At 34.3% G+C, this 15,000-nt stretch overlaps 1 protein-coding gene across 2 annotated transcripts in view; it reads left to right on the top strand.

The window, feature by feature from the left end:
• LOC135199538 (multiple epidermal growth factor-like domains protein 6) overlaps nucleotides 1-15,000 on the top strand; it is a 99,123-nt gene that overhangs the window by 76,204 nt on the left and 7,919 nt on the right. For both annotated transcript variants that reach the window (XM_064227699.1, XM_064227692.1), the window contains exons 32-38: nucleotides 35-166; nucleotides 2,809-2,940; nucleotides 3,286-3,417; nucleotides 5,705-5,836; nucleotides 6,185-6,316; nucleotides 8,941-9,072; nucleotides 10,034-10,162. In XM_064227699.1, coding sequence (XP_064083769.1) covers nucleotides 35-166; nucleotides 2,809-2,940; nucleotides 3,286-3,417; nucleotides 5,705-5,836; nucleotides 6,185-6,316; nucleotides 8,941-9,072; nucleotides 10,034-10,162 — 921 coding nt within the window. The remainder of the gene's footprint in view (nucleotides 1-34; nucleotides 167-2,808; nucleotides 2,941-3,285; nucleotides 3,418-5,704; nucleotides 5,837-6,184; nucleotides 6,317-8,940; nucleotides 9,073-10,033; nucleotides 10,163-15,000) is intronic.

The raw sequence follows: 15,000 nt of genomic DNA, 5'->3' as shown, positions 1-15,000 counted from the left end.
TCTTATCTTACAAATATAATTTTAAATTTTACAGCATGCAAAAACACAGATATGTGTTCAAAATATGGAGGATACTGTACCAAGGAAAACTGTAACCATGATACAGAACTAGAAACTGGAGGCTGTGGCGGTCCTCACTGCAGATGTTGTGTTCCTAAACCACCAGGTTTGTTTAACTCATTATATTTTCAAAACTGAGAATACAATAGCTTCTCTCTCTCTCTCTCTCTCTCTCTCTCTCTCTCTCTCTCTCTCTCTCTCTCTCTCTCTTTCAGAAAGGTATACAATCCTTTGCAGGTACTGAAAGGAAGTATGTGTGTGCATATATATATATATATATATATATATATATATATATATATATATATATATATATATTTATATATATATATATATATATAAATATATATATATATATATATATATATATATATATATATATATATATATATATAAAGTTCACAATATAAGAAGAGAAGGAGGGAGAACTTCCTTTCTTAGATGTACTGGCAAAGAGGTAAAGTGAAAATTAAAAATTAAAAGTATACGGGAAGAAGGCACACTATTTCATACATATGTTCTCCAGTCATAAGAAAGAAATAACAATGGGATTAATGACAGGGTTGGCCATCAGGGCTTGTAGGGGTTGCAGTCCCGAATTCTTAGATGAAGAGCTTGAATACCTTTGGAAGAGAATTTTAGGATTGATTGACTGTGTCTATTAAATCTGGTGTCATAACATCTGGGTAATTGACACCGAAATAAATTAAATACAAAAAATTAAATTTCAAATAAATTTCATATAAAAATATCTATAAATATATGTATATAAAAATTTTGTTCATATATAAAAGGTCTTACATAGACCATCTATGTATAATTTAAATTTGGTTGAGGCAGCCTGCCTCCCCCATAAATTTATATAACTGCTCTATATTACAATCCTATCCTAGAATTGTAGTTAGGATAAAATTACCTACTCTGTCACGACCCCAAGACAGGAACCTATGTCTCAAATTCCCAAATCTGGGACAATCAATCAACAAATGTTTCACAGTCAAGGGCACAGTACAGTTCTCTTAAAACGGAGGATTTTCACGAGACATCAAGAACCCATGTGTAAGTCTTGTATGTCCAATCCTCAATCTGCACAACATCGTTTCTTGTCTCCTTGGCATATATGGATATGTCCAAGGAGACACTGATGAAGTGATACTGCGCATTTTTTGATTAGTTAAAATATCCTCCCACTGGGACTGCCAACATTTGTTAATTCTCTGACCTACTAGAGGATACAGATCCCGATATGGTAGTAGGCATCTTGTGGGTTCTGGGGAGCTGACCGCAGACTTTGCAAGTTGGTCAGCTTTCTCATTCCCAGCCACCCCAACATGGGAAGGAACCCAAAAGAACTTTATTTCTTTCCCTCTTCTTTTTAGTAAAAGCAGCCATTCCAATATATCTAAAATCAGAGGGTTTAGAGGGCTAAAAGATTCCAGCGACTGAAGAACACTTCTTGAGTCACAACATATAATAAAATTATTTTCATTTCGAATTAAAACTCCCTTTAAAGCCTTTAAAATTCCATATAATTCTGATGTAAAAATCGATGCAACAGATGATAACCTGCCGCTTCTCTCTACATAAGGGAAGGCTACACCAAAGCCGACGCCAGCATCTGACTTTGAGCCATCCGTGAAAACTGCAGTGGAGTTATCATGTTGCAAAGAGTGTCTAAAAATATTGACCACATGGCCTCACTGGTAAAATTAAAATATCTACAAAATTTTATCCCTGGAAAATTCCAGGGGGACTAACTGAATATTTTGTTGGTAAAATCTCGATTCTTGGCATATTTAATTCACGGTCAATAAAATTTACTCTAAAAGCGAATGGATGAGGTTGCTTGAGGTGGCTTTCATAAAACTGCCAATGCCTTTCATTTCTCATACAAATGCTGGTTAAAGACTTAGGTAGCCTCTGGAATCTATACCAGCTCCGAACCAGCAGACGCTTGTAATGAAGATCCAGTGGCACCTCATCAGCATCTACAACCATGCTCTCGGTGGGAGATGATTTAAATGCTCCAGTACACAACCGTATTCCTCCATGATGAATTGAGTTGAGAATTTTAAGGCTATTTGGCTTCGCAGAAGTGTACACCTCACACCCATAACTTAATTTTGAAAAGACCAAGGCTTTATATAATCTCAACATCTGAGTTCGGTCTGCACCCCACGAAGTGTGAGAAAGGACTTTCAGCAAATTCATTGCTTTCAAGTATTTTGCCTTAATATATTTCAGATGTGGAATCCAGGTCAGCTTGCTATAAAAAATCAAGCCAAGAAACCTTGTTTCACCAACACATGGAATTCTCTGCCTATGAATGAACAGATCTGGATCAGGTTGGATACCCCTTTACGACAAAAGTGCATAGTTACCGTTTTACTGGCAGAAAATCTAAAACCATTAACCTCAGCCCACTTACTATATTATCAATGCAGAGCTGAAGGCGGCGTTCAGCCACTGCCATCCTTGATGCTGCAAAGGAAATCGATAGGTCATCAACAAAAAGAGTATATGTTATATCTGGGGGAATTATCTTAGAAACCTCATTGATTACCAAGGCGAACAAGGTTACACTTAAAACACTTCCTTGTGGTACTCCTTCTTCTTGATTGAACACATACAAAACAAAGTACTACAGTCAGATGTCAGCAGCTGCCAAACACTGTTGGGAAAAAACCACAAAATAGACCGGGAAAATATGAAATATTTTGGAATAACTTATTTTCATTTCCTGTAAAGTGTGTATGGAGCTGGACCCGTGCAAAGCAGCGATGGGGAGCTGCAGCAAAGGCAATTCTTGTCACAAGGATGAAAAAATTATTGAAAATGGATGTTCTGGCGAAGGATGCGTCTGTTGTGCTCCTGACGATAGTGAGTATCACCTTCTATTTTATGTATAATTTTCAAGGTGCACACCTTTCTTGATATAAAGGATAAGCAATAACAAACCATTTAACTAGGGATAAAGGCACTGAAATAGTCACATACATAACTGAAAAAATTCTGTACTTAACATATTCAAAGATTAATGCCGTCAAAGTATGTTAAAATTGAAATTCCACTATAGAGTCCTTTTGTCATAAACACCTCCAAACAATTTCAATTACTTCAGTATCTGATGGGAAATGTTAACTGATGCAAGGTGGTATATTGGTGAAGTAAAAATTTCCCCTTATATTTTTTCTTATTTTACAAATATAATTTTAAATTTTACAGCATGCAAAAACACAGATGTGTGTTCAAAATATGGAGGATACTGTACCAAGGAAAACTGTAATCATGATACAGAACTAGAAACTGGAGGATGTGACGGTCTTCACTGTAGATGTTGTGCTCCTAAACCACCAGGTTTGTTTAACTCATTATATTTTCAAAACTGAGAATACAATAACGTCTCTCTCTCTCTCTCTCTCTCTCTTTCAGAAGGTATACAATCCTTTGCAGGTACTGAAAGAAAGTGTGTATATATTTAAAGTTCACAATACAGAGGTAACTATACATACAAAATTAATCCGTTCCGAGGCGGCCTTCGTAACCTGAGCTTTTCGTATCTTGAACTGCATTTTACATGTAAATTGCCTAATTTGTTCCAAGCCCTACAAAAAACACCCCAGTAAATTTTATAATAAAGCAAAATTGACCAATAAACAATGAAATACAACAATTTGGACCATTCAATACCTAACTTAATACGTACTACTAATATGTGCTACATAGTACCTGTAAATAACGTGTATTAGTGTACATGGTATACAAGAAATACTGTACATACATACATATGTAGTAAAATGTGGAACCTGACCCTTCGAGTGAGGCTATCTCCGAAAGTGGCGACAGAGGAGGAAGACAAACAGCAGAAAACTTGTTAGTACATACACTTAACTTTACAAAACACATTAAAGAATGTCAGGAAACATAGACTAAACTTTATGAAACACATTATCAAATGGCACAAAACCGTAACACTTAAATTTACAAAAAACTTGAAATTAAATTTCTTTGTTTTTTGTCTTTTTTTTATTTTTACAATTTTTTTTTACTTTTTTATACATTACGTTTTTTACAAAATTTAGATTTCTTCACCACCGAATGGATACCAGTCCGTTTATGGAATTTATCAAACCCTTCTCCTACATCGTCTTCGGCCTGGGCAATCAAATCGCCGAAAATAACGCTAGCCTTCTGGCAGATTGCCGTCTTGGTTATCGTATCGCCAGCGATTTCTTTGTCCTCAATCCATAGAAGCAACCTCCTCTCCATTTCATCATGCACGTGGCTCCTCTTGTTGGACAAAATAGTTACGCCCTTGGAAGGTGTAGCTGCTATGATGGCTTCCTTCTCCTTAAGGATGGTGCCTATTGTAGATGGATTTCGGCCATATTCCTTAGCGATCACACTCAACCGCATGGCAGCTTCATACTTCTTGATAATCTCCATTTTTGTCTGCATAGAAAGCATCCTCTTCTTTCCATGAACTTCAGCAACTTTCTTGGGACCCATGACTATACTGTACGTAGTTAAGTTATGTAGTATACTAATTAAGTTCTCACACAACACAATAAAGTAGTACAACGAAATCACTAACACGAATTTACGTTAACAAACTAAATCGTATATGTGAATGAACGAATTCTGCGTGCGTACAATAACAATGGTGCAAAGCAATGGCTGAAGAAGAACGCCTTTACGTAGAGCACGATGGGAGAGATGCTGACCAATTGGAAAGCAGGATCTTATGGCGGTGACTAGCATCAGGTACCAATGGGAGAGCTGGAGGATGGTGGCTAGTCTACTCAGTTGGTGGTGTGCATGTTTTAAAATTGTCATAGGTGGTCCGGGCGAATCTCGGGACTTTACAGCAACAACCTTTCGTAACCTGAACTATTTTCGTATGCAGAGCCAAAAAAAATCTTCGTATTTGCTTTCGTAACTTGAATTTTTCGTAAGTTGTGACTTTCGTAGGTCGATTTACCACTGTATAAGAAGAGAAGGAGGGAGAACTTCCTTTCTTGGATGTACTGGTAAAGAGGTAAGGGGAAAATTAAAAATTCAAAGTATACAGGAAGAAGGCACACTAATTCATACATATATTCTCCAGTCATAAGAAAGAAATAACAATGGGATTTATGACAGGGTTGGCCATTAAGGCTTGTAGGGTTTACAGTCCCGAATTCTTAGATGAAGAGCTGGAATACCTGAGGGAGAGAGTTTTAGGAGATTAGGATGCCCCTATTTTGGGGAGAGGGAAGAGATAGCAAAGGAACATTTGAAAGGGAAGAAAATTATTACAGTCCTAGAAAACAACAATATTTTACCCAACAACAGGAAGCTGGGTAATTTCAAACTGATAGGTATTTAAAAGAACACCATCAGGAATAAAATAGATAGAAACAAAAAGATGGTACCAAGGGAAGATGTAAGATGATGGTTATATATGGCTGCATGTCTAGAATGAAGATGGTACTACAGTGAGAGCAGTAAATCCTGCAAAGAGTGAAGTGAGCAATACATACAAAACAAAGTACTACAGTCAGATGTCAGCAGCTGCCAAACACTGTTGGAAAAAAAATCACAAAATAATACACCAGGAAAATATGAAATATTTTGGAATAACTTATTTTCATCTCCTGTAAAGTGTGTATGGAGCTGGAACCGTGCAAAGAAGCGATGGGACATTGCAGCAAAGGCAGTTCTTGTCACAAGAATGAAAAAATTATTGAAAATGGATGTTCTGGCGAAGGATGCGTGTGTTGTGCTCCTGACGATAGTGAGTATCACCTTCTATTTTATGTATAATTTTCAAGGTACACACCTTTCATGATATAAAAGATAATCAATAACAAACCATTTAACTAAGGATATAGGCTCTGAAATAGTCACAAACATAACTGACAAAATTCTGTACTTAACATATTCAAAGATTAATGCCATCAAAGTATGTTAAAATTAAAATTTCCACTATAGAGTCCATTTGTCATAAGCACCTCCAACCAATTTCAATTACTTCAGTATCTGATGGGAAATGTTTAACTGATGTAAGGTTGGTATATTGCTAAAGTGAAAATGTCCCCTTAAATTTTCTCTTATCTTACAAATATAATTTTAAATTTTACAGCATGCAAAATCACAGATATGTGTTCAAAATATGGAGGATACTGTACCAAGGAAAACTGTAATCATGATACAGAACTAGAAACTGGAGGATGTGACGGTCCTCACTGTAGATGTTGTGCTCCTAAACCACCAGGTTTGTTTAACTCATTATATTTTCAAAACTGAGAATACAATAGCTTTTTTTCTCTCTCTCTCTCTATCACTCTCTCTTTCAGAAAGGTATACAATCCTTTGCAGGTACTGAAAGAAAGTGTGTGTATATATATATATAGTATGGTGTCTATGTATGTATATATATATATATATATATATATATATATATATATATATATATATATATATATATATATATATATATATATATATACATATATATATATATATATATATATATATATATATATATATATATATATATATATATATAAAGCTTACAATATAAGAAGAGAAGGAGGGAGAACTTCCTTTCTTGGATGTACTGGTAAAGAGGTAAGGGGAAAATTAAAAATTCAAAGTATACAGGAAGAAGGCACACTAATTCATACATATGTTCTCCAGTCATAAGAAAGAAATAACAATGGGATTAATGACAGGGTTGGCCATTAAGGCTTGTAGGGTTTGGAGTCCCGAATTCTTAGATGAAGAGCTGGAATACCTGAGGGAGAGAGTTTTAGGAGATTAGGATGCCCCTATTTTGGGGAGAGGGAAGAGATAGCAAAGGAACATTTGAGAGGGAAGAAAATTATTACAGTCCCAGAATACGACAATATTTTACCCAACAACAGGAAGCTAGGTAAGTTCAAACTGATAGGCATTTAAAAGAACACCATCAGGAATAAAATAGATAGAAACAAAAAGATGGTAGCAAGGGAAGAGGTAAGATGATGGTTATATAAGGCTGCATGTCTAGAATGAAGATGGTATCACAGTGAGAGCAGTAAATCCTGCAAAGAGTGAAGTAAGAAACATATACAAAACAAAGTACTACCGTCAGATGTCAGCAGCTGCCAAACAATGTTGGGAAAAAAATCACAAAATAGACCCGGAAAATATGAAATATTTTGTATGGGAAGACTAAAAACATTGTAGAGAATACCTTCATAACATGCATTAACAATGTAATGGCAGTCAATAGTGGAAACGGATTTGAAGACAGCCTATCAAGGAAAATCATATACTCCACAATAGAAATGATACCATAAACACAAGACGCCATATGGAAAATGAACACATGGGACGAGCTGCGGGCAGAGAAAGGCCCAGATCACAAGGGTGGGGTCACACAAGAAGCCATCACACACATATAAACATAGCTGCACCATATGTCTAGTTATTTTACAGAAGTGTGTCTAGCCTTGAAAGCTTGTAACTTTTTTAACATATGTATATATATATATGATTATATATATATATATATATATAATATATATATATATATATATATATATCCTAGTCTATTATAGTTAAAGCCACTAGAAAAGTTCAAAATGAAATAAAAAGTGCCAAATACATTCGTGTATTTAACATACAAAAGTACTCGGCACACTGCCATTTCATTTTGAACTTCCCTAGTGGCTTTAGCTAATACACAAAATCATGAGCTTACTTTTGTGATCCCTCAGTGTATATAATATACATATATATATATATATATATATATCTATATATATATATATATATATATATATATATATATAGATATATATAATATATATACTGTGTGTGTGTGTATGTATATATACTATATAACACTATACATATATATATAATATATATATATTATATATATATATATATATATATATATACATATCATATACATAATATATATATATATATATATATATATATAATATATATATATATATATATACATATACATAATATATATATATATATCATATATAATATATATATATATGAGATATATATACATACACATACATACATACATACATATATATATACACACATACTATACATACTACATATATACACACACACACACACACACATATATATATATATATACATATATATATATATATATATATATATACATATATATATATATATATATATATATATATATATATATATATATATATATATATATATATATATATAAATAAAGGTTTTTGCCACGAAGGAAAATTAAAAAGCGAGATAGCCCAGAACTTTCGGTCTATGCCTCAGTAAAGGGTCGTGCTAAAACGAAAGTTCTCGGCTATCTCGCTTTTCAATTTTCCTAAGTGGCAAAAACCTTTATTTATACATAGCATCACGTTTTATATACTTCGTGATCAAGTTATTCATACATATATATATATATAATATATATATATATATATATATATATATATATATATATATATAATGTATATGCACATATATATAAATATATATAAATACATACGTGTATTTAACATACGAAAGTACTTGGCATGCTGTCATTTTATTTTGAACTTTCCTAGTGGCTTTAGCTAATAAACAAAATCATGTGCTTACTTTTCTGATCTCTCAGTCTGTATATATATACACATATATAATATCATATTAATATTATATATTCACCTTTCCCCATTACTGTCTGCAACTCATTAGCCTAGCTGAAGATGTCTTAACTCCTTAAATTGAAATCTCTTGTACATTCATTCCATAATAAAAAAAAAATAGTTAATTTTAGAGCTTATGAGAGCCATAAGCATTTTCTTACAATACGGAAAGGAAACAGATTGGTTTGCATTTCCTTTGCAGAGTGTCAGATGTTAGAACCATGCAAGGAGGAAGGAGGTAAATGTACCACCCATGACTACTGTGGGCCAAATGAAATAGTTATTGCAGATGGATGTTCCGGCAAAGGGTGTATGTGCTGTGCTCCTGACATGGGTTAGTATCTTGTTTTACTTGTAAGGGCCTTCTCTACGTACTGTGCTGTCAAGGTTTACTCATTTCATAATGCAAAGGAGAATTTGTTTCAGAATATGAACCATTAAACTAGATATAGTAGATTCACATCAACCATGCATCTGATGTTTAGGCCAGTCCCTTACGATGCTTCTGATAGGCTGTTGATAGGGTAATCATAGGGCTGGAAACTCTCAGTCTCTCAAGAGAGTTCACATAGGCAGGATGTATGTTCCCCCCTCCTGAGGGACACATCTTTCAAAAGCATCCCTCGGGAGAGGTGGAGCATACATCCTTCCCATGTGAACTCTCGAGAGAGACTGAGAGCTTCCAGCCCTGTGACTGGCTTATCAACAGCCAATCAGGAGCGTCGTAAGGGACTGGCTTAGACATCAGATGCACGGTTGATGTGAATCTACTATAGGAGCTCTGAAATGAATTGATTGTGTTCAGGTTTTGTGTTGACACTAAATCAATATTTGAAATAAACAAGTAAAAAAGGAGCTGAAGTTTCTTTGGAGCAATCTAGTTTTCCATACAGCCGCTACAGTGTACAATCAAGACCACCGAAAATAGATCTATCTCTCTGTGCTCAGTAAAATGATGTATGGGCCACGGCCCATGTTTAACCAAGGCCCATTGGTTGCATATTCTGTATCATTACCAAAAGCATGACAATGGCTAATTTTCACCTTAAATAAAAATAAAAACTACTGAGGCTAGAGGGCTGCAATTTGGTATGCTTGATGATTGGAGGGTGGATGATCAACATACCAACCTGTAGCCCTCTACCCTCAGCAGTTGTTAAGATCTAAGGGTGGACAAAAAAAGCCGGCACACGTTTTCTTTTACAGAAAACTCGTGTTAACTAACACGAGTGGGAACATTGCTGATAAGACAACTTTCTCTTAATACCTTCAAAATGTAATTCTGAACTTTTTAGGATGCCATGACTCGGGTATGTGCTCCCAAAATGGAGGACAGTGTACAAAGGAGCGATGTAATCCTGATACTGAGGTCGATATTGGAGGTTGTAATGGCCATAACTGCAAGTGCTGTGTTCTTAAACCAGGTTTGTACAACTTGGAAAATTTTAATGACTGAGAATCCACTGTTGAAATAGTCTCTCTCTCTCTCTCTCTCTCTCTCTCTCTCTCTCTCCCGCTCTTGTATATATATATATATATATATATATATATATATATATATATATATATATATATATATATATATATATATATTAGATAATTATATATACGTATATATATACTATATATATATATATATATATATATATATATATATATATATATATATATATATATATATATATATAATATATATATATATAGATATATATATATATATATATATATATATATACTATATATATTATATATATATATATATATATATATACACATACACACACACACATTATATATATATATATTAAATATTATATATTATTATATTATATATTATATATATATATATAGATGATATATATATATATATATAATGTATGAGTAACTTGATCACGAAGTACAGTGGTACCTCGAGATACGAAATTTTAATCCGTTCCGAGACGGCCTTCGTATCAAGAGTTTTTCGTATCTTGGAAACACATTTTTACATGTAAAAGTCTAATCCGTTCCAAGCCCTCCAAAAACACCCCCAGTAAATTATATTTTCCAGGCCTAAAACACATGTTCTAGGGTTACGACGGAAGAAATATGACTCCAAAAAGGCAAAATACTGTACATACTTGAGTAATATTCAACTGCATGTAATGTTCAACCCCATTTTTACTGCATATATTAGGACTTTAGCATATGTCCCTTAGCAATAAACCTAGCCTATGTTAGCGATTGCTACTGTAGCCTAGTCTATGATTCTGACATCTAACCCTAAGAGCTAAAAGCTTAGAATATGCCAATAAAATGTATAAATAATCAGTATGTACTCATTTCAAATAATTATTAATTAATCATTAACTATAATACACAAACAAACAAAAAACAAACCTTCCAATCGATTGTTTACATTCTCAGCTCTTACCCGTCTTACGAGTATCGAACGAGCGCCAAGCAATCATTTTTCCTAGCACACAGTAAGCCATAAATTGTCATTAGTATCTCTCTTCAACTAATGAAACCACCAAACAGTATAATAACCATTCATTTCTATTCTTTATTCTATCTTTATCTAATGTTCTTTTTTTTATTAAATGTATTGCATGAATACTAAGTTTTTCAATTTACAGCAACCTTTTACCAATAGAATACTTAAAGCACAAGGGGTAGATGCTGACCAATAGGAGAGCAGGACCTTATGGGGTGACTAGCATCAGGAACCAATGGGAGAGCGGGAGGATGGTGGCGAGTTTACTCAGTTGGCGGCGCAGGAGTTTTAAAATTGTTCTCGGTGGTCCGGGCAAATCTCGGGACTTTATAGCAACAACCTTTCGTATCTTGAAAACTTTTAGTATGTAGAGCAGTAAAATTTTTCGTATTAGCTTTCGTAACTTGGATTTTTCGTAAGTTGAGCCTTTCGTATCTTGAGGTACTACTGTATATAAAATGTGATGCTATGTATAAAAAAAGGTTTTAGCCACGAAGGAAAGAAAGAAAAATGAGATAGCCAAGAACTTTCGGTGTAGTACGACCCTTTACTAAGGCACAACTGATCATACAGAGGAAAAATATAGTAGGCTTAATATCCAAACTGACATTACAAGATTGGCAATAAGGTCGATTTCACTCTACAGAAACGAGGAAACGCCTGAGGGCAAGAATAGCGATTTTTAGGCAGCCACACCTTGGAGGAGCACTCATGTGGTCAACAGATGATTCATCCAGAAAACAATACATTTTGAAAAAACAAGGAGGCATTAACAACTTATTACCATGAAATTTACAAAAATGTTCTCAAAAAATGAGTGAAAAGACGAAAAAAGGATATAAATATATCGAGAGAGAGAGAGAGAGAGAGAGAGAGAGAGAGAGAGAGAAATAATAACTATATACACGTGGGACTAATTAATTAGTAGTTCATTTATTTTAAGGTCCTTCATAAACATTTTACAAATATATGGGTCCAAATGGTACAATCCCAGACTAAGATTTAGGTTGTTTATTAGTGATTTGTATAATTGCTGATTCCAGTAAATTTCTTGAAACGTAATCATTAGATCTAGCAATTACAGAGGTATTGCCCCAATTAATACAATGAGATTTTTCACTCAGATGGATAAACAGGGCATTTGAAGTCTGGGCTGTTTTAACTGAATACATATGCGGTTTAATACGTACACATAAATTTTTACTTGACTGACCAACGTAAAAAGATGGGCAATCCTTACAAGGAATTTTGTAAATTATGTTGTTATTTGTTACGGGACTATTCTTAATTAGCATATCTTTAATGGTATTGTTATAAGAGAACACTACATTAACATTAAACAATTTAATTGTTGATTTTATAGTTTTAAATCCACGAAAGTAAGGCAAGCTAAGTACATTTTTAGGGATTTCTTTTTCATTACTAGAAACACTATAAAACTTTTTGTGAGCTTTTTGATAACATAAATCAATTATATGAGGTGGGTAGCAGAGATTGTTTCCTATCTTTTTTATGTATTCTATTTCTTGGTCAAGATAAATCTTAGTCTGGGATTGTACCATTTGCACCCATATATTTGTAAAATGTTTATGAAGGACCTTAAAATAAATGAACTGCTAATTAATTAGTCCCACATGTATAAAGTTATTATTTCTCTCTCTCTCTCTTCCTCGATATATTTGTATCCTTTTTTCGTCTTATCACTCATTTTTGGGGAACATTTTTGTAAATTTCATGGTAATAAGTTGTATATGCCTCCTTGTTTTTTTCAAAATGTATTGTTTTCTGGATGAATCATCTGTTGACCACGTGTGTGCTCCTCCAAGGTGTGGCTGCCTAAAAATTGCTAATCTTGCCCTCAGGCGTTTCCTCGTTTCTGTAGAGTGAAATCGACCTTATTGCTAATCTTGTAATGTCAGTTTGGATATTAAGCCTACTATGTTTTTCCTCTGTATGATCAGTTGTGCCTTAGTAAACGGTTGTGCTTGACCAAAAGCCCTTGGCTATCCCGTTTTTCATTTTTTCCTTTGTGGCAAAAATCTTTATTATTGGATCTATATATATATATATATATATATATATATATATATATATATATATATATATATATATATATATTATATATATATGTACGAAATCCAAAAAAGTAATTCCCACAAAAAAAGGTAAATCCAATTAATGCATTCCAGAAACCTCAAAACAAAGAAATACTGTAAATATAAATAACTAATGAAATGGATAAATAAACATTTAACATCACTTTTACCTGTATAACTCTTGTTAACATATGGAAGACAGGGAGGAGGGGAGATGGAGAAGAAGAGGATTGTTTGGAAGGAGAATTCCCATCTAGAAGGACTTGAGGTATCAAGGACCTATCTGGGGTTACTTCTCTTCATTTTTTACAGGCGCTATCTGGGGTTACTTCCCCTCTCCGATTTTTACTGGCACTAGGACCAACTAGAGTGTCACTGGACCCTTGTCACACAACAAAACTGTCCAGACACATTTGTTTCTAAAAACATTTAAAAATTTGCCTTAAATAAAACTAAACATTGCCATCAAACATGTTGAAGACAGATTAAATCTTTGTTGGGATGATAATTCTCTACAAAATTTGTTTACATCACTCCTCTTTGCAAACATGCCCTTAATCGCTGAAGTAGGCACATTATGTTATCCCATTCACTTTTTTAATTTTTCAAACCAGCCTCTGCTCGCCTTAAATCACTGACAGCAGTACTTGTAGACATTTCCTTACTGAGATTGGGAGGCAACATCCTTGCCTTTTTACAAATCATCACCTCTGACACACTGCATCCCAGTAATTGTTTTTTGTTGATCCAAACCAATAACAACTTCTCCACATCTTCAGTTAGTTCCAATCTCCGTTTCGTTAATGACATTACCCCTTTCGCAACATCAGCTACCAATATTTCTTTTTTCTTAACTAGGATGAAGCCAATAGTTGAATTGAATTGAATAATAGAATTTAGGCCAAAGGCCAAGCACTGAGACCTACAAGGCCATTCAGCGCTGAAACGGAAATTGAGAGTAAAAAGTTTGAAAAGTGTAACAGGAGGAAAACCTCGTAGCTGCATTATGAATCAATTGTTAGGAGAGTGTGGAAAATAAGATGGAAAAGAAAATGAAAAGAGGTACAGTAAAAGGAACGAAAGAGGTTGCAGCTAGGGGCCAAAGGCACACTGCAAAGAATCTCAAGTAAATAATGGCATGAGGTGCACTGACAGCATCACCCCTGTATAGGGAGCTGTTTGTTGATACGGACTTACCATACATCCTAGCAAGATCAACCACACGTATGCCACTTTCATACTTAACTACGAGTTCTTTCTTAAAATCTATAATCTTTTTCCTTTTTTAAAGAAGGGCTGGCACTTGGAACTTCCTTCGGTGCCATGATGGCTTATCTAGCAGTTGCACCCCCTCAAAAAAAAAAAAAAAAAAAACACACACGCACATAAGAGCACAAAAAACAACAAACACAAAGGCAGAGTGGGTCATGAGAGAACATGGGATGCTTTGTTTGGGGGCTGGTTATGGGCTGAGTCATGAAGTGGACCCTTGAAGGAGCATTTCCAGATGAACAAATTTCGACGAAATGTACGAAACCCAAGTCAGAATTGTATGCATTATGGTTTGGGAATCGTTCCTGTTAAGTGGCCGATACCCAACCTTTCGAGAGCTTGAATCTCCTTGGGGACAAATCGAGTCTCACTTTAATGTAATTCCTGCTGGTGTTAGTCCTGAGGCAGTGTGAACTGG

This window comes from Macrobrachium nipponense, chromosome 23 (assembly GCF_015104395.2).
Source record: "Macrobrachium nipponense isolate FS-2020 chromosome 23, ASM1510439v2, whole genome shotgun sequence".
Taxonomy (NCBI): domain Eukaryota; kingdom Metazoa; phylum Arthropoda; class Malacostraca; order Decapoda; family Palaemonidae; genus Macrobrachium; species Macrobrachium nipponense.
This window is presented reverse-complemented; position numbering and strand designations above follow the sequence as displayed.